This window comes from Chiloscyllium punctatum, chromosome 1 (genome assembly GCF_047496795.1).
Source record: "Chiloscyllium punctatum isolate Juve2018m chromosome 1, sChiPun1.3, whole genome shotgun sequence".
In the NCBI taxonomy this organism is placed as follows: Eukaryota; Metazoa; Chordata; class Chondrichthyes; order Orectolobiformes; family Hemiscylliidae; genus Chiloscyllium; species Chiloscyllium punctatum.
This window is the reverse complement of record NC_092739.1, coordinates 88,777,353-88,805,318: the sequence shown is the minus strand read 5'-3', so window position 1 is coordinate 88,805,318 and position 27,966 is coordinate 88,777,353. Positions and strand designations below refer to the sequence as shown.

At 40.6% G+C, this 27,966-nt stretch overlaps 1 protein-coding gene across 6 annotated transcripts in view; it reads right to left on the bottom strand.

Annotated features, from left to right (window-relative positions):
• The window catches only part of fat1a (FAT atypical cadherin 1a), a 204,062-nt gene that overhangs the window by 97,026 nt on the left and 79,070 nt on the right, over positions 1-27,966 (bottom strand). For all 6 annotated transcript variants that reach the window (XM_072570435.1, XM_072570445.1, XM_072570416.1 and 3 more), the window contains one exon: positions 11,222-11,283. In XM_072570435.1, the coding sequence (XP_072426536.1) occupies positions 11,222-11,283 (62 nt within the window). The remainder of the gene's footprint in view (positions 1-11,221; positions 11,284-27,966) is intronic.

Below are 27,966 nucleotides of genomic sequence, written 5' to 3'. Positions count from 1 at the left end.
AGCACCCAGAGAAAACCCACACAGACACTGGGAGAATGTGCAAAGTCCACACGGTTACTCAATGCAGGTCCCTGGCACTGTGAGGCAGCAGTGCTAACCACTGAGCCATCTTGCTGCCTTAGTGAGAATGTCTTGGATCTAATTTTGATTTAGCTGAAAGGCTCGAGAACTAACACATAACATAATTCAATCCAAATATTAAAGCTTCAGTCCATTCTGCACTTAAATTCCTCAAGAGTTCAAAAAGATATTACCTTTCCCATTCGCAGACGAAAAGGTATTTAGTGGATCGCTGTTTAATTTGTTTTAAAAACGGGCTGTATTTTTCTTCTTTAGTCTTTCTGCCTACCCCAGGTTATACTTATTGTATTAAATCAGTCAATATTTTACTGTCAGAAAGTCAAACAAGCCGAAACATCCATAAGATGATATTAAATGAAGCATTCAATTTGCAAAGATACCACCCAGCATGATGTATTCTATATTGGTCAATAACCAAATCACAAAGAGCCAGTGGACATTTAATTGTGCGCGCCAATTGGCCCTCATTCTAATTACACCATAATCCATCTAAAGTCTGACTAGAAAGTATAACATTACCTGAACCACTCTTTAAAATATTGGATTTGAAAATAATCCAGTTGTTTGACTTTGCAAATGGCAATGATGTATAACAGTCAACAACGTACTACAATACCAGCAAGAGTTTCATTGAGGAAAAAGAAAAGCAGATAGGTATTGTTCAGATGAAAAAAATAATATTTTACACATTAACACAAAGTATCGCTACACCAGCTGCTTCTTGAAAATTATGTTGTTAGGAAGAAGTGATTTTGGAGAAAATGACAGCTAAATTTAATGATGCACAGCCCAACTAACAAATAGATTGTCCATTTATGAAAAGAAACAAGTCCCAAAACACAAAAGCAATCCAACTTCATGCTGAATAGTAGAAGATAATTAAAATATAATCCACAATCAACCGGTAACAAAGACGACAAACTTGACAAAGAGTTAGTCAGTATGGATGCCTTTACAATTGTAATTTTAGCCACTTCAATTCCTTACAAAATCCATTTCAAAGCAACTGCACAAATGAATGGAGTCAATGTTTCAGCACACCCCCACTACAGCAAACAAGGTTTGTGCCATGTGGGTGCAACCTCACCAAAAACCTATTCCCTTCCACCTTGGCTGTTCCAAATACCTCCAACTTTTCCAGGTCTCGCCTCACCTTGTCAATAAACTGTCTGCCCTTAAGCTCGAGGATTTAGAATATGGGACACATTTAAGGTGAGAGGGGAGAGATATAAAAATGCCCAAGGGGCAACTTTTTCCACACAGAGGGTGGTGCGTGCATGGACTGAGCTGCCAGAGGAAGTGGTGGAGGCTGATACAATTACAACATTTAAAAGGCATCTGGAAGGATAAATGAATAGGTAGCGTTTAGAGGGATATGGGCCAAATGTTGGCAAATGGGACTAGATTTATATAGGATATCTGGTCGGCTTGGAGGAGCTGAGAGAAGGATCTGTTTCCATGTTGTACCCTGCTGACTCTATGCTTGTAGTTTCAGTCCTGGTCATTGCATAGTTGGGACTACCAAGCTGCCAGCCAATCAAATTAGCCAGTGTTTTCTAGAGGCGGAGCTACACCCCAAGTGTCGGATGAAAATCCTGGCTCCAGCCAATGAACACTCCTACAGAGAAGCCAGTATTGGCAGGAATGTATTCATCACTGAATTCTTCTGTTGATTTATAACCAGAATTTCCCACGAATGAATCACAACCTTAGAATGTACTACGACAGGAGGAGCTGCAGTGTGGTTGTGGTTCAAGGCAGCATAAATATCATTAAGTCTTACAGAGAAACTATATGCTAGAAAACACAAATACATAGAAACTTGATGGCAGGGTGACTGACTTGGCCTTACTTAATTAACTGTTATATAAAGGAATAGTGGGGTGACACGGTGGCTCACTGGTTAGCCCTGTTATCTCACAGCGCTAGGGGCCTGGGTAACTGCGTGTGGGGTTTGTCTACTTGGATTTCCTCTGTGTGCTCTCAATTCCTCCCACAATCCAAAGATATGCAGGTTACGTGGAGTAGCCATGGGAAATTCAGGGTCACAGACATAGGTAGCAGTTCTGGGTGGGATGCTCCTCAGAGAGTTGGCATGGACTCAATGGAGTGAATAGCCTACCACTTTGACACTGTAGGGATCCTATGATTTCCATAATGATAGTTTGACGAACTTGAGACACAGCAAAGCATTTTGAGGAAGACACTTCTCCAATACAAAACTAATATCTTGAAATAGGTAAAAATCATGACTGCAGATGCTGGAAACCAGTCTAGATTAGAGTGGTGCTGGAAAAGCGCAGCAGTTCAGGCAGCATCCGAGGAGCAGTAAAATCAACGTTTCGGGCAAAAGCCCTTCATCAGGAATAAAGGCTCTCTGCCTGTATTCCTGACGAAAGGCTTTTGCCCGAAACGTCGATTTTACTGCTCCTCAGATGCTGCCTGAACTGCTGTGCTTTTCCGGCATCACTCTAATCTAATGTCTTGAAATGTTTTATCTAAAAGACGTGTAATTTTTTTATTTATTCATTCATGGGATGAAGGAGTTGCTGGCTAGGCAGCATTTATTGTCCAGCCCTAATTGCACAGAGGGCAGTTAAGAGTCAACCACATTGCTATGGGTCTGGAGTCACATGTAGATCAGACCAGGTGAAGATGGCAGCTTCCTTCCCTGAAAGACACTGGTGAACTGGATGGGTTTTTATGACAATCGACAATGGATCCACAGTCATCATTAGACTCTTAATTACAGATATTTATTGAATTAAAATTCCACCATCTGTCATGCCAGTATTCGAACCCAGGTCCCCAGAACATTACCTGAATTCCTGGATTAACAGTCCAGCGATAACACCACTAAGGCATCACTTCCCCTCATTTGTCAAGTCTTAAAAACATTTAAATGACTCTGCATTTATTAAAATGTCAGCCCCAATAAATAAAACTTGATGAACATGTCGAAATTGTACATTCCAAAGGAAACTAACCTGAAAGCAATATTCTGACCTATCACTGGGTTATTTGTCCTATTATGGAGTAATGAATGACCTTCACACATGGAGGCTTGGTCAAAGCCAAAGAATACAAGCTGCAATAGGTAAATTAATGTGTCTCATCATGCACATTTTATAGGACACCCCAAATCCGTTCACTCATTCATTTCATTCTTAAATGGATAATTAGAAAAGTACAATGGTAATCAGAATCACAATGTTTCCTAACATTGTAGGTGCTCACCTGAACAATCAGAGCAGCCAAGTCAAACTCAGTGCCCAGGATCAACATATTGTGAAGTTTCCACAAATTACTGGAATGAATTCCAGTGTTTAACAATACTACTGCTTGTCGTAGAGATTTAGATTAGATTAGATTAGATTAGATTAGATTACTTACAGTGTGGAAACAGGCCCTTCAGCCCAACAAGTCCACACTGCCCCGCCGAAGCGTAACCCACCCATACCCCTACATCTACATCTACATCTACCCCTTACCTAACACTATGGGCAATTTAGCATGGCCAATTCACCTGATCTGCACATCTTTGGACTGTGGGAGGAAACCGGAGCACCCGGAGGAAACCCACGCAGACACGGGGAGAACGTGCAAACTCCACACAGTCAGTCGCCTGAGGCGGGAATTGAACCCGGGTCTCCGGCGCTGTGAGGCAGCAGTGCTAACCACTGTGCCACCGTGCCGCCCACAAAATGCTAACAAAATGCAAGCCTTCTCAATGAAAAGCAATACATCAGATAGCAAACATTTACCACTTAAAATCAAACGGGTCTTCTCCCATTCCAATACAGCATCTACTCTGACATGGACAAACTTTAAGAAGTGTTTTCAGAAGTCTCATCTCCATGCTCATGTTACGAAAGTCCAAAGAACTGGATTTTTCTAGCACACAGCAAGCTAGAACCATCATGGACAAGTAAATCTGGGACAGAGCACTGGCCTCTGACAGTAATTAAGATCAGTTAGTGGCGATTAACAGCCCATTTCAAGTCCTAGAGTTAGCGATGCACAGCACAGAAACAGACCCTTCAGTCCAACTCATCCATTCCGACCAGATATCCTAATCTAGTCCCATTTTCTTAAAACGTTTGAGGTTGTGGGAGTGGTGGAATTTAGCAACTCTGTTAGACTAGCTGCATGGAGGTAAGTACATGCCTGGGTAAAATAAGAGAGATAGGAAGAGTTCAAACAGACAAGTCAAAATGTTTTTTGTAACTTAAATACCTTTACTGCTTTGCAACAGTTCATCATGGGTCAGGAAAGGAATCAGTATTAAGAACTTTACACATTTAAGGGTTTGCAATCTTCCTGGCATTACCTGCGCATTGACACAACAGGCACAACAGTTTAGACTCTGCCTAAGCACTGGGAAGACTCCAGGCAGAAATGAGTTCTGCACTTGGAGATCAAGACCATTATTGATGTGAACCAGCGGTTTCCATTGAAAGGACAGGTTATCAGACATCAGGAGGAAGGGGAGGGACAAGAGGCCTGAAGGAGAAGGAGATACCCAGCTTGTGTGCAGCATCGGCAGACAGAGACAAACAAGCCTGGAAATTACACAGTGCACAATGATGTACCCAAGTGACACATACAATCACTTTACCAACACTGGACAATACTATAAATTCACAACTAATACAGCAATGCAAGCTCAGAGCACATTAGTGCAAGCACTGGATGAGTCAGTCGGCACTTTAGAATAACTTCAATTTCCATTACTGTGGGAGTCTGCTTTATTCTCCATAACATGACCTTCCGAACAAGTGTGGGTCCTGAGGATGGTGAAGCCTGATGATATCTCTTTAGGAAGAACAGCAGAAGACAAAGTAAGACAGACAGGAAGAATTTGAGACAATTGGGAAATGACACTGAAAAGGGAGAGCGCTTCCTACATGTGACAGGATCCCCCATCTACCAGTCTTGAGGAAGAGATGTCCCCTCCTCTCCCTCATGGTGCCAAGTCACTTGGATATGGACTTACTCTCTCAGGGCAGCGATCAGCCTCAGTAATGGCTGCCTTGGGTGCCAGAAACCGACCTCCATTCTCTCCCAACTACCTTTAATCAAAGGCAAAACTAGTCTCCATATCAATTAAAACCAGGGGGCAATGGAAAGTTAAGTTAGTTTTTCACTTGGCACAAAACAGACCTGTCCTGTTCCTCATCTCCAAGCCAAAAATCCAGCATAAAGTGTACAAACAAAAAAAAAGACAGCACAGGAACAGGCACTTCGGTCCTCCGAGCCTGTGCTGGCACATTTTGCCTTTCCATATGGTCTTCGCATACACTTCCGGATCTCTCTATTCCCTTCCAATTCATGTATCTGTCCATTTCGAATCCGAGAGTCAGAGATGCATAGCACAGAAACAAACGCTTCGGTCCAATTCATCCATACCGACCTAAACTAATTTAGTCCCATTTTCTTTAAAAAAATTCCTGAGGTTGTGGGGATGCTGGAATTTAGCTTCTTGAATGCTGCTACTTTTTTTTGCAGCAGAGAGCGATAGGGGTTGGCTGGAACTGAAGTCGAAGCACAGAGGCTGTTAGAAAGATTTGTGAATGGGCAGAGGGGGTGGGGTGGCCCTGCTGGTGAGGAATGACATTCAGTCCCTTGCGAGGGGGGAGCATGGAATCTGATGTAGAGTCAGTATGGATAGAGCTAAGAAATTCTAAGGGTAGAAATACCCTAATGGGAGTTATTTACAGGCCCCCAAACAGTAGTCTGGATGTAGGGTGTAAGTTGAATAATGAGTTGAACTTGGCCTGTTGCAAAGGTATTACGGTATTATGAGGGATTTCAACATGCAGGCAGACAGAGAATCAGGTTGATACTGGACCCCAAGAGAAGGAGTTTGTGGAGTGCCTCGGAGGTGGTTTATTAGAGCAGCTTGTACTGGAGCCAACCAGGGAGAAGGCAATTCTTGAGCTAGCGTTGTGCAACGAACCAGACTTGACCAGGGACCTCAAAGTAAAGGAGCCATTAGGAGGTAGTGACCATAATTTGATAACTTTTAATCTGCAATTTAAGAGGGAGAAGAGAGAATCAGAAGTGTCAGATAGACTGTTAGGTCTGAAGGCTGATAAGTCCTCGGGACCTGATGGTCTGCATCCCAGGGTACTTTCGGAGGTAACTCTAGAAATCGTGGACACATTGGAAAATGATTACCAACGTTCTATCAATTCAGGATCAGTTCCTGCGGATTGGAGGGTGGCTAATGTTGTCCTTCTTTTCAAGAAAGGAGGGAGAGAGAAAACAGGGAATTATAGATCGGTTAGGTTGAGGTCAGTGGTGGGAAAGATGATGGAGTCAATAATAAAAGATGAAATTATGACTCATTTGGAAAGCAGTAACAGGGTAGATCAGAGTCAGCATGGATTTATGAAGAGGAAATCGTGCTTGACTAATCTTCTGGAATTTTTTGAGGATGTAACTATGAAGGTGGACAAGGGAGAGCCATAGATGTAGTGTACCTGGACTTTCAGAAAGCCTTTGATAAAGTTCCACGTAGGAGATTAGTGAGCAAAATTAGGGCACATGCTTTGGGGGCAAAATACTGACGGATTGAAAATTGGCTGGCTGACAGGAAACAATTAGTAGTGATAAATGGGTCCCTTTCAGAATGCCAGGCAGTGACCAGTGGAGTACCACAAGGTTCAGTGCTGGGACCTTGTTTACAATATACATTAATGATATTGATGAAGGCATTAAAAGTAATATTAGCAAATTTGCTGATAACACAAAGCTGGGTGGCAGGGTGAAATATGAGGAAGGCGTTATGAGAATACATGGTGACTTGGACAGGCTAGGTGAGTGGACGGATGCATGGCAGATGCAGTTTGATGTGAATAAATGTGTGGTTATCCACTTTGGTGGCAAGAACAGGAGGCAGATTACTATCTAAATGGAGTCTAGTTAGGTAAAGGGAAGTACAATGAGATCTAGGCATTCTTGTACATCAGTCAACGAAAGCAAGCATGCAGGTACAGCAGGCAGTGAAGAAAGCTAATGGCATACTGGCCTTCATAATAAGCTGAATTGAGTGTAGGAGCAAAGAGGTCCTTCTGCAGCTGTACAGGGCCCTGGTGAGACCACACCTGGAATAGTGTGTGCAGTTTTGGTCTCCAAATTTGAGGAAGGACATTCTAGCTCTAGAGGGAGTGCAGCGTAAGCTCATGAGGTCAATGCCCCAAATGGTGGGACTATCATATGTTGAAAGATTGGAGTGACTAGGCTTGTATACACTTGAGTTTAGAAGGATGAGAGAGGATCGGATTGAGACATATAAGATTATTAATGGATTGGACACTCTGGAGGCAGGAAGCATGCTTCCCTTGATGGGTGAGTCCAGAACCAGAGGACACAGTTTAATTATAAGGGGTAGGCCATTTAGAACAGTTCAGGTGAAACCTCTTCATCCAGACAGTGATGGATATATGGAATGCTCTGGCCCAGAGGCAGTGGAGGCCAAGTCTCTGCATACTTTCAAGAAAGAAATGGATAGAGCTTTTAATGATAGTGGAATCAAGGGTTATGGGGATAAGGTAGGAACAGGATACTGATTGTGGATGATCAGCCATGATCATAATGAATGGTCGTGCTGGCTAGAAGGGCGGAATGGTCTACTCCTGCACCTATTGTCTATTGCGTCTGCTTCCACCACCTCCTCTGACAGCGCCTTCCAGGCAATCATCACCGTTGGTGAAAATCTTGTTCCACACATCGCTATTGAACATCCCTGCTCGCACCTTGAACCCGTGTCCCCTAGTAATTGACCTCTCGACCCGGGAAAAAGCCTCATACTTTCCACTCTGTCCATGCCATTTGCAATCTTATAAAAGTCTGTTAGGTTGTCCTTCAACCTCCTGCATTCCAGTGAAAACAAACCCAGTTTTGACAACTTTCTTCATCGCTAAAATCCCTTGTAACCAGGCAACATCCTAGCAAACCTTTTCTGTATCCTCTCCAAAATATCCACATCTTTTTGCTAATGTGGCAGTGAGAATTCTATGCAATATTCCAAGTGTGGCTTAACTAAAATTCCATAAAGCTACAGTTAAATTTGTCTATCCTCATAACAAATGCTCCTTCCAATGAAGGCAAGCATGCCATTAGCCTTGTTTTTTAACTAACTTATCTACCTGTGCTGTCACCTTCAGTAATCCATGGACCTGCATACTCAGATCCCTCTGCACATCAAAGTTCTGCCATTCACTGTATAATTACCACTTGTACATTGACCTTCCAAACTGCATCACCTCACATTTGTCCAGATTAAACTCCATCTGCCATTTTTCTATCGATGCCTCCAAGTGATCTATATCCTTTGACAATCTCCACAGAGTTTTCAATCAGCCAGAGGAGTAAAATCAGCTAGTGTGCTCAAACATGCCGAGATCTCAACCTATTTTTTGAAGGATGGGAGGGGGGTCACTAGACCTGAAATGTTAACTGTGCTTTCACTCCACGGATGAGTTTTTTCCAGCAGTTTGTTTTTTTTCCCAATGACTCCAAATTTGTTTTCAGCAAATTACCATTCAATGAATTACTGAACAGGGATCAACGTAAAAATGAGCTATTTGTCCCACATCTAATTTTGGATTGCTAAGCCTCATCTTCATCTATAAAGTGCTATGTGGCCTGGCCAACATGTGACTCAAGATACACAGCTACACACTGATGTGGTTGACTCTTAATTGCCTTCAGAAATGGCCTTGCAAGACACTTACTTCAAGGGCAAATAGGGATGACTAATAAATGATCAACTTGCCAGCTATACCTATACCTCATAAAAGAGAGCGAGCGCGAAGGACGGGGAGCGCGATGGACAGATCACGCGAGAGAAAGACAGCGCGCATGAGAGAAAAAACGGCAGTTCAGCTTTTGTCTGACTGGAGAATAGAATATTTGAGGACTAGGATTTCAGACCAGAAACTAATTCAAGGTTTACAAAACAGTAGTGAACCCCTGCCAATATGCTTTAATAGTTAGGTGATCTACAGGAGGCACCTCAAAACACTGTAGAACCATCACCAGTGTCTTTGGAAAGCCCCTAAGTCTGCTGGCAAAATAGGCAGTCCAAAAGCAATATCCTCTCTCAAATCTAGGACTGAGGTGGTAAATATTCAAAATCAGCTCCACTTTGCACTACAGGTCATTCTTCTGGCTGACACTTGACTCCTGATGAAGGGAGTATGTCCGAAACTTTGATTCTCATGCTCCTCGGATGCTGCCTGACCTGCTGTGCTTTTCCAGCCATACACTCTCAACACTAGATGCCAATTGCATTACTCAGAACTTGTAGCACAACACTTCCAACAGAAAAATGGAAAATGTTTAAACAATATCCCCAAAGCATTCCTGAAGAGGTCAAACACACCTGTCAACTTATGGGAGAACCTGGCTTATGACCAACTGAAATGGAACAAAAATTGTTCAGGAAAGCATCAAAAACTGAAGAGAAACCTTTTTTCAAACAAGCAGAAACAAAGCTTTGGAGAGAGTGCTTAAGTTCCCCAAAAACAAATTGATATATCCGAGCATTATCTGACATTAATGGGATAGACTCTGCAGATTTGGCTGACAAATCCAATACACATACAATTCAATTTACTAGAGTAGAATTAAAGCATGCTCAATGCAGAGAGACTGCCCAAGAAGGAAAAATGGCTAAGCCTCAAACAATGCCTTGGTCAAGCTGAGGTAACTCATTGCAAACCTGGAACATAAAATAGGTTTGGTGATGAATATAGTTTATGTAGCACATTGCTAAAATGGTCTGCCACTGCAAACTAGATGCAGGGAATAATCTTATGCCAAAGGCAGCAAGCTAGAAATACATCAGATATTTATAACAGCATTTGGTTTAATAAAAATAATTTCTTCAAATGGGAAGATGAGGCAAACTTTTGATTTTATTCCTTTTTCTCCCCCAATTAAATAATGCAGAATGCATGGTATTTGATGCCCAAGTGAATACTCCATTGAGAGAACGTTCAGACTAAGCGATCTGATGTATCACTTTGGAAAATATCTGGCAATTACAGAAACAAATGCGGAATGCAGTTTCTTAAGGGCAGTTTATTTCCCGTATTTGTTTTATTTCATATTAATGGTAACTGAATACAAGGTAACTAAAACACTCAGCACACTATGTTGAACTATTTTGAAAGAAACATTAAACCTCGTCTGGATGAAGCTTGGACAAGTTCTTAGGCACTGCAACCAGAGGTGCTGAAAAAAAATCTCCCTTTCATAACATGTTGTTATACACTGCTAAATGGTTTAGAAACATCTTTCACCCTTGTTGCATCACACCAGGAAAGTGCACTTGATTTCCCAGTTCCGAATAATCTGGGCTAAAAACTCTACTGAACAATGTCATAACTGATCAAATCAAAAGTGAGTACACTTTCACAATTTTACAAGTCTCAAATATATTTGTTCAACATAATATGAAATTTAAGTTCCAGTTGACAGTTAAATTAGAATTTTGATGACAATTATCTATGTTAGTTATACAAAATTTTCGATTGCATCTATAAACAGTTGTGTGATCAATCAACTGTTCACATGATATCAAATTCACATTGCATAATTATCTCATGTGTCAGATGGCTCAGGTCATGCAGAAGTGATTAAAAATTACCAATGTACTGCAAAGGTGAGAATGATAAAAATTGGTCATGTACTAACTTCTGAATAGGGATTACTCACTTTTATTTCCAAATTTCTTACAAAGCATCCTTCACAAAAATTCATTTATAAAAATTTTCAGCAGACCAATATAAGGCAGATGTATTGTGGTGATAAAACTCAACAGAATTTCTCAGTAATGCATCCTACACCAGAACTAGGACCTACGTTCACTGCCCCTTTATTAATTTATTCTTGAAGCAGCCTCCACTTAAATAACTGCTAAAGTACCTTCCTAATATCATGTGTCTAGGAGTTCTGTGCACTAAATAGGACAAAAAATGCTCAAAACTAAAGATCTGAAAACCATATTTAAACCACACCAGATTAAAATGAACAGATATGAAAACAGCTTTAAATATAAATGAATAATATTTTAGCAAACATTCATAGTATATGTTTAGAGAAATCTTTAAAGCCAAATGAAACTCACCTCAAGGATATGCTCTGCCTGTTGCTCCCTGTCTAGTTTTCGTGATGTCGTGGTAATCAACCCTGCAAATGCAAAGATAAATTCAGACTGTCTGCAAAAAGTCTCAACCATATACTATTATACATAATTACGGACTCATTAACGTTTCAGATTAATTTGACTGTGTTAACACCAGAAGGTTTCTGAGATAAAGTGCAGCTTTCCATCATTTAGCACTCGCATTCCTAAAAAGTGGATGCTAAATGAAAAAGGTCCTAAAAACAAAGTCATGCTTTCATACAAAGTGGGATACCAAGTATTTGTTAAAAGACTGAAGTTTTCTGCATGCACCATCTTTTTTGCCATAGAATTTCAGATCTAATCACCTTTTAAAGATTTTCCTTGATTCCTCGTGAACCGTTGTGTCAAATACAGCAAATTTTTATTTTAACTGGCACCTTATGAACCAGCACTCTTGATAAACCAATAAAACTTTAACTCAAATACAGTGATCCACCACAATGCCCAGGCATTTATGCTGTAAATCATGTCTAAGAATGATGCTTATACCTCCTGCATTATGTTCTTATTACTTGCATTGAATTTAGTTAGTATACTGACATTTTTATAGAGATTTTGAGGGACATTGATATCTTGAAGCTTCACTTAGCCACGGTTTGTTTACTGCGGATATGCGTACCTCTTGATTATCTAAAATATTTTATTAACCAGGACATTCCTTGACCCATAGGTGCTGACTAATGAAAGGTTTGCTGTATTTCACACCAATGCCTCCTGCTTACTGATCTGTGTTAATGGAAAAGGGCCCTCCTATTCTATTTTGCCCTCTCAATTAAATCTCCTCTAAGCATCTTTTTGTTTGAAAAAGAAAATCTCTTTAAATGTCAGCCTGTTTCTCAGAACAAAAAAATTCCAGTCCAGGCCAATCTCCATTGGACTCGAGTGCAATCACTTCTTTCCATAGCACAGTGGTTAGTAATGTATGAAGCTGTTGTGTAACTACACATTCATAACTGCCAATAACTTCCCTTTGCTTGTATTCTATCCCACAGCCAATATCACTTATGCCTTCCTAATTACTATTACCACAATTAAGGAAATATGGAGTACATTCCCAGGTCCTTCAGCTCATCTACATTTTTCACTATCCTACCATTTGAGTTCCTTTGACCTCGATATAATAGTCTCACATTTCAACAGGATGCCTTCCATTTCCCACACACTTTGACCAGTCCACTGATGTCTTCTTGCAACCTATAAACTTACTTAGCCATTGCTCACGAGATCTGCAAACTTCTTAATCATGCATTCTCCTTGCATTCAAGTTTAAATTTCACATAGTACAAAAAACAAGGCACCAAGCCTGGAGTAAAAAGCAATTGAAAATGGTTGGAGATTCCACCATTTCTTCACTTGTTTCCTTTAAAAGCCTGGAATGCATTTAACCGAGACCTGGCAATTTTTCTATTTTTAAGCATGCTAAACCCTTTAATACTTTTTTTCTCTCAATCTGTCAATTCTATTCAATATCTCATTTTTTTCCTGAAATACCTTTCTTTTTTGTTTTTAAAAATGGACACATGGTACAAATTAACTCATCATTTTGAAAATGAATAGGGGAGATCTATCCTGAAAAAACAAATTTGGAGATCAGAGTGGGTCTGGCAGCATCCATGGACAGAAAGCAAACTAACATTTTGAGTCTAGCTGACTCTTCATCTAATTTGCTCCTATTAGAGGAGATCTACCCAATGTCCTGACCCATGTTTATCCTGGAATGAAAACTACAAAAGCAGATTAGCTTCTCATTATCATCTTGCTATTTTTTGCAGTTTGGTGCACAGAATTTAGTTGTACATTTCCTACATCATGACAATGACCACATTTCAAAATACTTTATTAGCTGTATACTGCTTTGACATGCAACATGGTCATGAAAAGGGATTTTTAAATCCAAGTATTTCTTATCTAATACATTTACAAAATAATTTCAGATTTTCCTTTACTTTACTTATCAATCATTTTTGCATCTGGTCTTTGCTTCCCCAAATTCCTTTTCTGATTAAACTCCTGCACTTTCCACATATTTCAGTTTCCACAGTAATCAGCTTTCAGTTTTTGACATAAATTTTCTTGCCCTATCTTTGCTTTTTAAAACCTCCTAAAAGGAGAAGATATTTTACTAGAATTTATCAAAACCATTTTGGGAAGTAGTGCAGAGGTAAAGCTTTTGAAAGTTAACCTCTTGGTGTATACCAATGTTCTATAATAAAACATGACTACACTTCAAAAGATACTTCATCAGGTGCAAACAGCTTTGGGAAATCCAGATAACATGCACGACACTATATAAACACAAGTCTTTATTTTCTGTTTTTTGCTGAGACATGTTAACCAATCCACAAACATGGTTTCTTACATGCAAAAATGTGAGTTTGTTGTATCTGCAATTATCATACTTCGTGATTTCTTATTGCCACAGTCAACAAATGTCAAATGTGATATGGAGTAATTGTAAACTCACACAAAACATTTCCTTCAGTAAAAATAGAAAAGAGACTTGAAATAACTAAAACCTAACACAAATATCCAAACAGCACATGAAGATTAACATTATACACAGTACCAAACAAAAATTGTATTTAAATTTATTACACCAAATAAGATGATATACTCCATTTAACTAAAAAGCTCTTAGCTTGTTGTCATTCTAATGGTTCAGAGAAGCACGTTTTAGTAGTAAAACATACCAAAGCAATGCAAGAAGCTAATATTACACTACATCAAAAGCAGCTCATTTTCGATGCCTACTTATGCATTGTTCGTCAAAACAGTTCAACACATTCTGATAAAATATAGCACTATTCCCTCCTTTCAAATGAGCTACCATTAGAAACTAAGCTATACAAACATCCAATATAATCTTTTCCCTTGAAGTATTCTGTTTCATCAGCTGCACAAACATACAAGTCATGAAATCAAAAAAACATAGCCAGTGTATGTTTGGATTTTTGCCATATTTGAAATGTACAGGACCAATGCTTTGTGAAACCCACCATCACAAAGGCTGCATAGGTTATCTTCACCAGGCAGTAAAATGGGTACAGAAACACATCCTGTGCCTGGCTCCATTTTAGCTGTTGCTATATTTTACTATTGGATTAAATATTTACAAAATCAAGTCTTTAAAGAGAACCAGAATGCCACAGGTTACGTGTGACACCTCTTCAAAATAAAATACAATTGTTCTATCATTCTTTAAAAACAAGTGACAGTTAAAATTCAACTCAAACACTTCAAATACAACTTTGTTAAAGTTAAACCCAATTCCATTCAACTGTATCCAAATATTCAAGTATTTGAAAATTAATATCATAACAATTCAGAATTGGTCGGCAATAACTCTTTAGCTTCACATACCAGAGAAACAAACCTAAATAAGGCATTTGTATGCCCGAGAACAGAAGAGGCCCATATTGGGAAACAGCGATGATAAAGATTAGTGTATAGAAAAAAAATTCTTGCTTTAGAGCCAGAGCACACTCCTACAGTAGAAATGACAAACAAAATATGCCCTTTTTAAAAGCCTAATTAAATTAAACTTGCTAAAACTTGCAGTGATTGAAAATATTTGAATTTTGAGTGAATAAAAGCAACCAAGATTAACTCATCCTTGATTGTCTGGCATTTGTTGAATAAAGTTAAACACTTTTCAGAACAGCCAACCACCACCACCCCCCCTTCCTTAATCTACAATTTTAGCCATTTCTACAGTCTGTTGGAAAAACATTATTTTGTATCGACTTTAACTTTAGACATGAAAACAGTTTACACATGTTTATTTTATTCTAAAGTCAACCGCAAAAATTTCACTTCAACATATGCCTAAAAATAACTCAAGCTTAGGTTTCTCCAAGAGGCAACATATCCTTACATCAACAGGTTAGTAAAATGTAAGGAGTCTACACTGTAATACGCTGTAAGCTGTAGTTTTGCTGCAATACACAAGATAAGTTGTTCCAGAAAAGGTCTCCAGCTCCTAAAAATTAAGGTTGTTGGGCAAACAAAAGGTACATGCAAAGGCAATCCTTCATTGATTGTCTGTGTTTGTCTCATAACTTACAATTCCAGAACTCAGTAAACAGCGTATTTTGACAACAATAAAAACTGAAGTATTCATGCAACAGATGCAGTTAATTAGCATAAAGATTTAGATAACTTATGAAATTTGGAATATTAAGAGGAAAATTAAAATAGTTACTGACAAATGTGAATTATTGCACATTAAGCGGTAAAGAAAGTTGTACAAAGAGAACCCAAAGAGAACAGAAAGACTTGCAGATCTGGATGTAAAATGGGCTAATCATTTCCAGTGTCAAGATAACGTGGGAAAACCCACACAGAATGCTGGGTACATAGCCAAAACAGTGAAGTGTAAATCCACAGATGTTGGCAAAGCACACTTGGAGTGCTATGTACAGATTTGGCCAATGTACTTCAAATGGGACATGCATCAAAAAAGGTTGCTTAAAAGGGCAACATGAAGACATCAATGCTAATGAATAAACTGAAAGGAAAGATGAGAAAGCTGGAGCAGAATTTGACCATCAGGCAAATAGCACAAAACCTGCAAGATGCCAGATCCATTTTAATTGAGTGAATGGAATCTATGGTGGAAGTGGCTCAGTACCAGGGCATAATAGGTGATAGACCAAATGCTGTAAACAAGACTGTTGATCAGCATAACATGGTCGGCTGAAGGACCTGATACTTTGACTATTATTGTCACGTTTTCCAGAGAAGCTGTCATCACAAAAATAAATTTCAGACTTTTTTTGACACTTTTGACTGTCTCCTGATCCAAAGCTGCTTCAGGAGAAAGGTGAGGACTGCAGATGCTGGAGACCAGAATTGAAAAATGTTGTGCTGGAAAAACACAGCAGGCCAGGCAGCATCCAAGCAGCAGGAGAATCGACGTTTCGGGCATAAGCCCTTCTTCAGGAATGAGGCTGGTGTACCAAGGGGTGCTGGGAATACGATAGGTGGAAGGATGTCAGGGTGAGGGTGATAGGCTGGAGAGAGGGTGGGGACAGAGAGGTCGGGAAGAAGATTGCAGGTCAAGAGGGCAGCGCTGAATCCGGGGGTTGGGACTGAGATAAGGTGGGGGGAGGGGAAATGAAGAAGCTGGAGAAATCTACATTCATCCCGTGTGGTTGGAGGATTCCTAGGTGGAGGATGAGGCGCTCTTCCTCCAGGCGTCATGTGGTCAGGGTCTGGCGATGGAGGTGGCCAAGGACCTGCATGTCCTTGGTGCAATGGGAGGGGGAGTTAAAGTGTTCAGCCACGGGGCGGTTGGGTTAGTTGGTGCAGGTGTCCCGGAGGTGTTCTCTAAAACGTTCCGCAAGTAGGCGGCCTGTCTCCCCAATGTAGAGGAGACCACATCGGGTGCAATGGATACAGTAAATGATGTGTGTAGAGGTGCAGGTGAATTTGCAACGGATATGGAAGGATCCATTGGGGCCTTGGAAGGAGGTGAGGGGGGAGGTGTGGGCGCAAGTTTTGCGCTTCTTGTGGTTGCAGGGGAAGGTGCCGGGAGTGGAGGTGGGGTTGGTGGGGTGTGTGGACCTGACGAGGGAGTCGCAGAGGGTGTGGTCTCTCCGGAACGCTGATAGGGAAGGGGAGGGAAATATATCCCTGGTGGTGGGGTATGTTTGAAGGTGCCGGAAATGACGGTGGATGATACGATGTATCCGGAGGTTGGTGGGGTGGAAGGTGAGGACCAGTGGGGTTCTGTCCTGGTGGCGATTGGAGGGGCGGGGTTCAAGGGCGGAGGAGCGGGAAGTGGAGGAGATGCAGTGGAGACCCAAACTTAAATTTACCTGGACCATCTCAGACTCCTCCCTCCCCTCCTAGATCTCTCCATTTCTATCTCGGGTGACCGACTCAACACAGACATTTACTACAAACCGACCGACTCCCACAGCTACCTAGATTACACCTCCTCCCACCCTGCCCCCTGTAAAAATGCCATCCCATATTCCCAATTCCTTCGCCTCCGACGCATCTGCTCCCAGGAGGACCAATTCCACTACCGAACAACCCAAATGGCCTCCTCCTTCAAAGACTGCAATTTCCCCTCTGACGTGGTCCACGATGCTCTCCACCACATCTCCTCCACTTCCCGCACCTCCACCTGCCACCAGGACAGAATCCTACTGGTCCTCACCTTCCACACTACCAACCTCTGGATATATCGTATCATCCATCGTTAGAGCAAAATATTAGTTTCAATGGATGAATCTTAAATAAAAATCAACTGTGTCATTTATGGCAAGCTACATGGAGGGTTTCTCTGTGAGCCCTAGTAAGTTTTCTTGCTCTATTTTCCCAAACTTACCTGTTTAATAATGTTCCATGTGCCTATAGCATACTACCTATCCTATCCTCCCATTTGCCGTGCCAGAACTCCCAGGACCTTTGAAACTGATGCTTTCTTTAAAGTGCAATCGTGCAACCAGTGAGGCAACTGTACTCCAGAACTCCTCAAATCATTCATTTTATTTGTCCAGAACATGTCAGACAGAGGATCATTGGCATCACACACACAAGTCCTGCCGAACTGAATGGTGTGTGGTTGTAGTGCATGCTTGGAGATGTTGCTGATTGATGGAGACTCCGCAACAAGCAGTTGGCTCAAGTTCCAGGTGATCATTCTGACATTCATCACACACTGTCATGATCTAAATCTTATGTGGAAAAAATGGGAAACTATACAACGATGTGGCTATGTGCCACAATAATTAGGATATTAATGCTTGCAATTTGGCTCTTTGCTACTCACTAGTTTTGCTGTTCAGCACTTGGTTGAAAAAGAGGACTTCTTGCCCTTGACAATGGAAAAAACATCTCACTGACAATCTTGTGATTCTCCCAATTTTTAAAATCAATTTCCACATTATTCAGGGGTTGAGAGGGCACTACTCAATGTAGCAAGAATCAGCCATTGTAATAGAACTTTATGATGTTAAGAACTTCAATGGCATCAAATAACAGATCTTCTATTAAATTTAAATTGACAAATTGTGAGCAATTAGATTTTAATATCATTAGGTTACAAAAACCAAACAGATCAACAATTTCAACAGCAAAAAAGGTTTACAAGATGATCATAGCAATTAATCCGAAAAGAAAGCAGAATATCCATGCTAAAGGTGATATTTGAGGGAATGGAAAATTCTTGCAATTGCCTGTGAGAAAAAAATCACACTCATAAGATGATACCGAATCTGTTATATCTACAGATGTTTGCAATTAGTTGTGTGGCTAATCATTCAAACATATATTTACATAAACCCTCAATACTATTTGTCACAAACAGGAACCATTTTAGGCATTATTATAGACGTCTGTTAAACTAGGATTTGCCCATCAGCATAACATGCATAAAACAGTCTAGTAAATTACTCTATATTGTAGCAGCAGACAGAGTTAGATTAGGAGAACAATACAAAAGGAAAAAGAAACAAATGGCCATCTGAAATTCCTTTATCGCTAGTGCAAAATACCCATTACGTTATGATAAAGTAACAATCTTTTAACATTGCACATTGTCATATCCATATAAATGCAAATCAAGAACAGCAGCTAGCGTCAGGTTACTGGACTAGCAGTCCAAATGCCAAGACAAATGATTCAGAGATAAGAGTTGAAATCCGACCATGACACCTGGGAGTTGAAATTCAGTTAATTAATCAAAAGCTATGTTTGTAATGCTGATTAATAATTCAATGCTTTAAATGCATAAATGTTTTGTTACAAAAAGAAATCTGTGTTCTTACCTTGCCTGGCCTACGTGAGATTCCTGAACACAAAGTAACTGATGTTTAATTGTCCACTAAAATGACCTGCACACCCAGCTGTCTAGAGACTGGCTTATCTTCTCAATGTAATTAGGATTTGGATTTGCTGGCAAACCCACCCTCCTTCCTTTATCACTCATGGTCCATCGGCTTTTTGTCCCTTGAAAGAGTATACAGTTGCTGTAATAATTCTTTCTAGACTGCCCATTGCCTGTGTATAGTCATGCCTTTGATATGTTTCCTCAATCCAGCTCAGTCAACTTGTGCCTCATGCTTTCATACTTTCCCTTCTTTAAATTTTACATCTTTGTTTCAGATTTAACTATCTCACTTTCAAACATAATGCAAGAATTCTATCATATTTCACGAACGTCTGCAAAACAAAACCTGGGAATTATAGACCATTAAGTGCAACATCTGTGGTAGGCAAGTTACTTGAGAAGATTCTGAGAGGTAAAATAAACATGCATTTGGAAAGGCAGCATAGGAATAGGAATAGTCAGCATGGCTTTGTGCATGGGAGATCATGACTCAGAAACTTGTTTGAGTTCTTTGAAGTGGCCAGGAAGGTTGATGAGGGCAGGCTTACAGATTCCACTAAGGCCTTTGACAAGGTTCCACATGGTAGGCTCTGGAAGGTTAAAGTGCATGGAATCCAGAGCTGGCAAATTGGATGCACAATTGGCATGATGGTAGGAAGTAGAGGGTAATAGCAAAAGGATGCTTGTCAGACTGGAGACCTTGGACTGGTGGAGTGCCTCAGAAGTCAGTGCTGAGCCAATTGCTGTTTGTTATGTCTATCAATGATTTGTATGAGAATGCACAAAGCACAATTAGTAAGGTTGCAGATGACACTAAGATAGGCGGTATCGTGGACAGTGAGGAAGGTGACTAGAAATTGCAGCAGGACCTTAATCAGCTGGGGCGGTGGGCAGAGAAGTGGCAAATAGAGTTTATTATAGATACATGTGAGATCCTTGAAGACGGATGAGGTCTTGGAGGACTGAAAAATTACTAATGTTGTCCCCTTGTTTAAGAAGGGTAGCAGGGACAATCCAGGTAATTATAGACCGGTAAGCCTGACATCAGTGGTAGGGAAGCTGAAGAAAATACTGAGGGACAGGATCTATTCCCATTTGCAAGAAAATGGATTTATTAGTGAAAGGCAACATGGTTTTGCGCAGGGAAAGTCATGTCTTACCAACTTAATAGAATTCTTTGAGGAAGTGACAAAGTTGATTGATGAGGGAAGGGCTGTAGATGTCATGTACACGGTCTTCAGTAAGGCATTTGATAAGGTTCCCCATGGCAGGCTGATGGAGAAAGTGAAGTCATATGGATCCAGGGTGTAGATGGATAGAGAACTGGCTGGGTTACAGTAGATGGAGAGTAGTAGTGGAAGGGAGTTTCTCAAAGTGGAGAACTGTGACCAGTGGTGTTCCACAGGGATCTGTGCTGGGATCACTGTTGTTTGTGATTTATATAAATGATCTGGAGAAAGGTATAGGTGGTCTGGTTAGCAAGTTTGCAGATGACACGAAGATTGGTGAAGTAGCAGATAGTGAAGGGGAGTGTCAGAGAATACAGCAGAATATAGATAGATTGGAGACACAAATGGCAGATGGCGTTCAATCCAGGAAAATGCAAGGTGATGCATTTTGCAAGTTCCAATTCAGGAGCAAGCGATACAGTAAATGGAAAAGTCATTGGGAAAATTGATGTACAGAGAGATCTGGGCGTTCAGGTCCAATGTTCCCTGAAAGTGGCAATGCAGGTCAATAGAGTGGTCAAGGAGGCATACGGCATGCTTTTCTTCATCGGATGGGTATTGAATACATGAGTTGGCAGGTCATGTTATAGTTGTATAAGACTTTAATTCAGCCACATTCTGAATACTGCATACAGTTCTTGTCGCCATATTAGCAAAAGGATGTGGATGGTTTGGAGAGGGTGCAGAGGAGTTCACTAGGATGTTGCCTGATATGGAGGGTGCTAGCTATGAGGAGAGGTTCATCAGAAAGACAAAGGTTGAGGGAGACCTGTTTGAGGTTTACAAAATCAAGTGTGTTATGGACAGGATGGATAGCAAGAAGCTTTTTCCCCCCCAGAGTCGGGGACTCAATTACTAGGGGTTATGAGTTCAAAGAGAGAGGGAGAGATTTAGGGGAGATATGCGTGGAAAGTTCTTTAACAGAGGGTGGTGAATGCCTGGAATGCGTTGCCAGTGGAGGTGGTAGAGGTGGGCACAATAGTGTCAATTAAGCTGTATCTAGATAGATACACAAATGGGCAAGGAGCAGAAAGATACAGGTCCTTAGAAAATAGGCAACAGGTTTAGATAGAGGATCTGGATCAGTGCAGCCTTGGAAAAGACATTGTCAATGCGAAACCTTTCTCCTGTCTGTTAGCCCTCTTCACATCCTTTCTATTTCCTGCTACTAGATTAATACCCTTCCAATTTGGATTACCACTCAGGTTCCTAACCCCCGACAAACTATTTTAAGTTGACTCAACAGCACTTATAAATCTCCCTGCGAGGATATCAATTGCAGTCCTATTAAAAATGTAACCCATCCAATTCGTCCAGGTTCCACCTGCCCCAGAACTGAAGCCAATGCCTCATTTGATGTCTGCCTCTGCTACACTCGTTCAATCAACTGACCCTCCTGTTATTTTTAGTTTAGATTAGATTAGATTCCCTACAGTGTGGATACAGACCCTTCGGCCCAACAAGTCCACACCGACCCCCCCAAAGAGTAACCCATCCAGACCCAATTCCCTCTGACTAATGCACCTAACACTATAGGCAAATTAACATGGCCAATTCACCTAACCTGCACATATTTGGACATTGAGGAGAAACTGGAGCACCCAGAGGAAACCCACGCAGACACAGAGAATGAGCAAACAACATAGACAATTGTCTGAGGTTGGAATCTAATCTGGGACCCTGGTGCTGTGAGGCAGCAGTGCTAACCACTGAGCCACCATGCCACCCCATTAGTTATATTCACTAATGCATGGCACTGGGAATAATGGAGATGACTGCTTGAGATCCTGCTCTTTATTTTACTTCTGAGCACCCTGAATTTTGTTTTGAGAACCTCAACTACCTGTGTCGTTGACACTAACATAGACACCAACATCTGACTGCTCCCTTTCCCCAAAAGGATGGCTTGTAGACACTTCAAATATCATTAACTCAGGCAACAGTGAGGCAACATCCTCTCCCCAAACAAGTTTTCAAACTGAAATGCCAATTAGCAAGCAGAACAGACTCGGGGTCTCCTGCATCTCTTGCCCTTCGGCTGTCTGGTGCCATCCATTCACTCTGCCTGCACGATTCAAATCTGTGGTGCGACCACCTCCCCACACATGCTACCCACACAGATACTACCCTTGCAAACACATCAGAAACACCAGTCATTGCTCAAGTTCCAAAACTCAAAGCTCAAGCTCATGCAGCCAGTGACATTTTCTGCAGGTACGGTTACGCCATTGGCCATAAATTCTCTCACACTGCAATCTGTACACTCCACTTGTTCGTGCTGACTTGCTGTCTCCAAACTCTTAAAATTATTCATTACTTAGAATAAATTGGCAGCACGGTAGCTCAGTGGTTAGCACTGCTGCCTCACAGTTCCAGCAATCAGTGTTCGATTCCCACCCTGGGTGACTGTTTCCCTGTGTCTGCGTGGGTTTCCTCCGGGTGCTCTGGTTTCCTCCTGCAGTCCAAAGATGTGCAGGTCAGGTCAATTGGTCATGCTAAATTGCCCATAGTGATAAAGACATTAGTCAGAGATAAATACAGGGTAGGGGAATGGGTCTGGGTGGGTTACTCTTCGGAGGGTCGGTGTGGACTTGTTGGGCTGAAGGGCCTGTTTCCATACTATAGGGAATCTAATCTAATCAAATTCAAACTCATTAGTAACTTAAAGGAAAACTGAAAGAAACTAAAGTGACCATTTTGTTTAAATTTGATTTAATTTTCTCTCACTTTGCCAGCGTTTTTTCTCAAAATCCTTGCTGCTTCCTCATGAATGGTATCTTTAGTGTTAAGCTATTCAGACAGCAGCTTGTCACCAGCCTTCCTGTGGCAGCATTCTTGAACTTTTTACTCCCCAGTCTGTCTTTGTGCTGTGTTTAGAACGAAGCCATTCCCTGCTCTCCACATAATCTCTAAACTCAACAGTCTCTTCTATGCGACGCGTTTAGAACAAAACCACTTCCCACTCTTTTTTTTAAAACCTGCTGCCTCCACTGTGGACACTGTTTAGAACAAACCACTCGCTGCTCTCTACTCTCTGCTGTCTGCGTTCTTTTCTGAATTTGTCGACCCTCCCTCAGCTCTGGGAGTCAAAAAAGAGATTTTACTGCCACATTTACTTCAAAAGGAATCACAAATGGCAAGGCTATGAATATGAAAGAAGTTCATGTGAAATTGCAAAGATGCATGAAGAAAACATATGACCAATAGGATTTTTGTTGGAATAGCATTTACTCCTTTCAGCTGGACATTGTAACACAGCACCATTAAAACAAAAAGCCCTGTGGAAAGAATCTAATTTATTTTAACTACTTCAAAAAAAAATTCATCTGCAAAGTCTGGTTTCTTTATAGTTAAAGCATTCCACAAGGCTATCCTGTTATTATGGTGCAGCCGGTAGCCACAGCAACTAAATACTGGGGCAATTCTTACAGAACCACCAGGAACAGACTTTCAAGGAGGAACATGAAGACATATTAAAAACTTTTATTTTTGTTGCTAACATCTGCCAAGCAGAACATTTATGGGATAAAGAACTTGGCTGGATTTCACTTGCAACAGCTCTGACAGACACACTGGGAGACAATGGAATTGCCAAATTCGCAATGCTCTTCTCATGTCTTTGCCTGAGGTACAATGTTGTCAGTTATTTTTTTTTAAGTGTTTGGTTTGAATATTTAGAAGAATTCATTATGCTTGAATATTACATATTTTAATCAGTGGAAATAGAGCTCAAATCAAAACAAATCACAACCGTAATTAAAACCAAAAAAATACATTTATGATGGAAGATGTTTTCCACCATCTTCTCTGCCAGCTTTTTCTTTGATAAAATAAGTTTTAGGTGCTCCAAAAATTATGTGGAAGGTTATCTGAAGATAATCTTAACAGGTGAAATATTACAAGTAAACACACTGCACATGCTGATGTATGCAAACACAGATGACACATTTCAAAGCCTAGCCAATAAGTTTCATATTCACTCCAATTGAAACATTTAGTCAGGTACAGGGATCATGATGATTTTCCTGCTAGCCACTGAACATCTGAACTTTTAAACTTAATTATACCAAAGAAAGTAAAAGCTAATGTTTGAGGCAAATCGAACCAGGTATGCTTTATGTCTTTTTGAAAACAGCAGCACAGAATTAAGGAGACAAATAAATTTGTATCTTAAATAAAAACAAAGAACAGACGTCAAATTAGATGGAAAAAATGAATCCTCCGGAAGTACATTCTAATTGAAAATAACAAAATCATGTGCATTTTTAAAACAATAATAAATTCACATGACTGTTCTGACCAGGATCTGATGGGTGGTTAGAATGGGAGTCAGGACATAAGGGGTTGCATATTTCAGACAGAGATGTGGGGAAATTTGCTCTCTTCATAGGACAGTGGAGTTGAGGATTATCAGATCAAATCACAGAATAGCACAGCAGTCCTGATGGGCTAAATGGCCCATTTTTTGCTCTTGGTCACATGGATATTCATGTTATTTAATGATGCTGTGATTATAATGAAAATACATTGAATTTTTGATGTGGTTTATTTAAGATGCGATACGGAGGTAATGATGAAGAAATTCATTGCCTATCGCTGACTGCTGTTGTAAACTGGTGCCGAGTCACCCTCTCAGATCAAAATCAGCCATTTCACTGGACAGTTAAAGATCAACCAGCTGCAGCTCTGGGCCACATCCAGGTCACTATGCACAAGGATGGCAGATTTCCCTCACTTAATGATGTCAGTCAGTCAGCTGTGTTTTCACAATGAATGGCCACCTTTGCGGGTCACCATTACTGATGCTGGTTTTTTTTATTCCCTATTTATTTAATTGAATTTATTGTGGGCTCTACTTATAAATTGCAAACTTGTTCCATTCTCATTCTCACTCTTATTCCGATACTAAAATCAATAAGACATGCCATAAATATACAGGAGAAAGTGAGGACTGCTAAATGAATTCCTGATGAAGGGCTTATGCCCGAAACGTCGATTCGCCTGCTCCTCTGATGCTGTTGTGCTTTCCCAGCACTACACTTTTGAATCATGCCATAGATGTGAAATAAGTCAACTTCCAAAATGCAAAAGTTACCACAAAGCCCTTTTTCTCATGTCTTTATTTTAATTTTAATGATTTTTTTTGGAATTCCCATTGTGGTTTTAATGGCACTCTCCCTATTTCAATTTTGCATAGAAGCAAACAAAGAAAATAACTGACAGCACTCTTAATTGCCTGGAATTATCTTGTCATTATCCTCCCACTTATATATCCTGTGTCTGTGTGCCTCCTCCCATTTCACCCGATGAAGGAGCAGCACTCTGAATGCTTGAGATTTTAAATAAACCTGTTGAACTTTAACCTGGTGTCCTGTGACTTTTGACCATAAAGAGACACAAAAGTCACCCCAAAGGCACTAAAGTACAGATTAAAAATACTATGCACAATGTTTATAATATTTGTAAAACAGTGCCCACTCCATGATGCTTATACGCAAAGGAACATTCAGACACTACAAATATTTACATATTTCATTACCAATATTGATGGTTAAGGTATCCACCTTCTCGTTTGCTTCCTACTAGCCAATTTCCCAATAGTAATTTTCACAATGACTTCAGATGTCAATCTTTTCTCTTATTCCTACGGCTATTGTTAACCCACCTGTTTGCTGTTCACTGCCATTTATCACATTCCCACTCTCCTCATTTCTACCTGCTCCATCCAACATGTTGTCTGATATTCTGCTAGTTCACTTCCACTCACCACTTCAGTTCATTTTGGAAGGAGAACAAAAGAACAGAATATTATTGCAATGGGGAAAAACTGCAGAAAGCTGCAACACAAAAGGACTTGGGGTATTAGTGCATGAAACACAAAGCTAGCACACAGGTGCAGCAGGTAATCAGGAAGGCTAATGGAATGTTGATCCTCATTTCAAGGACATTGTTGGAGTAGAAGAATACAAAGGTGCTGATAAGTACTGACAGCAGTTTTAGTTCCCTTAGACAGTCATAAAGCACAGATAAGGAAAAATGCCATTTAATTGAAGGCAATTCATAGAAGGCTCACAAGCATGATCCATGGTCTGAAAGGAGTGTCTTTTGAGCAAAGACTAAACAGGATGGGGTGTTACTCACTGGAGTTGAGGGGAATGAGAAGTGATCTCATGGCAATTGCAGGCTTCTTAAGGGCTTGACAAGGTAAACACAGAGGACGTCACCTCTCTTAGGAGGGAGTCTAGAACCAGAGTGCTTAGTCTCAGAATAAAGGGACACCAATTTAAGCCTGAGATGAGGAGGAATTTCTTTGGAGGGTTGTCTCTCTTTGGACCTCCTTGCCAGTGGGAGCTGTGGGAGGCAGAGAGTGTATACTTACATCCTTGTGTACATCGAAGGCTGATAAGACGCTTGATCAGCAGGGAAACCAAGGATCATGGGAAAATGTAGGAAGGTGAATGATATGTCGGATCAGCCATGATCCTATTGAATGGTACAGCAGACTTGAGGAGCCCAACAGCCCGCTCCTGTTCCTATTTCTTATGGTCTTCTGCTTGATCCCATGCCCAACTGTCCTCCATAGTCCCCTTTTGAACCTGCCCCACTCTTCCTTTACATTCCCACTTCCACTGATTCTCAAATTCAGCTTTCCAGCCAGGAAGCTCAATAAAGTATGAATGCAACAAAGGTTCACCATTTTCCCAGAATGATGGGACTGCCCTATAGACAGGGACTGGACAAATTATTCCTGTAATCTCTTGAGTTTTGAAGCACGGGAAATGATCGCATTGAAATCTACAAAACACTTACAGGAGTAGACAGGGGAGATGAAGGTAAGGAGTCTTCTCCTATTGGAGAATCCAGAATTGGTGACACAATTTTAAAAATAAAAAGGATACCATTTACAACAGAGATAAGGAGAATATTTTTCCTTTTACAAAGTTGTGAATCTTTGGGATTTCCCAGCACATTGGGTGATGGAAGCTCAGTTTTTGAGCATGTTTAAGATAGAGATTGACAGATTTCTGATTACCACTGATGTATAGAGTTATAGGGATTGGATAGGTAAGAAGCATTAAAGTGCTTCATCACTCAAACACTAGGTTATAGTCCAATAGGTTTATTTGAAATCATGAGCTTTTGGAGCACTGCTCCTTTGCCAGGTGACTTCACCCGACGAAGGAGCAGTACTCCGATTGCTTGTGATTTCAAATAAACCTGAAGGACTATAACCTAGGGTCATGTGACTGCTGACTTTTTCCTCCCCAGTCCAATACCAGCACATCCACATCAACATGACCCATCATCATAATAAATGGTGGGGTAGGCTTGCTGGGCTGAATGGCCCACTCTCTTTATGTTCCTATGTTCCCACGAAACAAACATTGACTAAAATTTCTACAGCACTACAAAACAAGTGCAAATATTCCTCGCTGTTGGAATGCCACATTGAAATTTTAGGCAAATTATTATGGGATGGAAACAATTTAAAAATCACCATGAATAATATTTTTAATCTGTTTTACAAGCTCTTCAGACCCATGAAGGTTAGGATGACTTTCATCTCTGTTAAGGCATTTCTCTTGCCATGTTGGAACTCTCCCAAATATAAGATT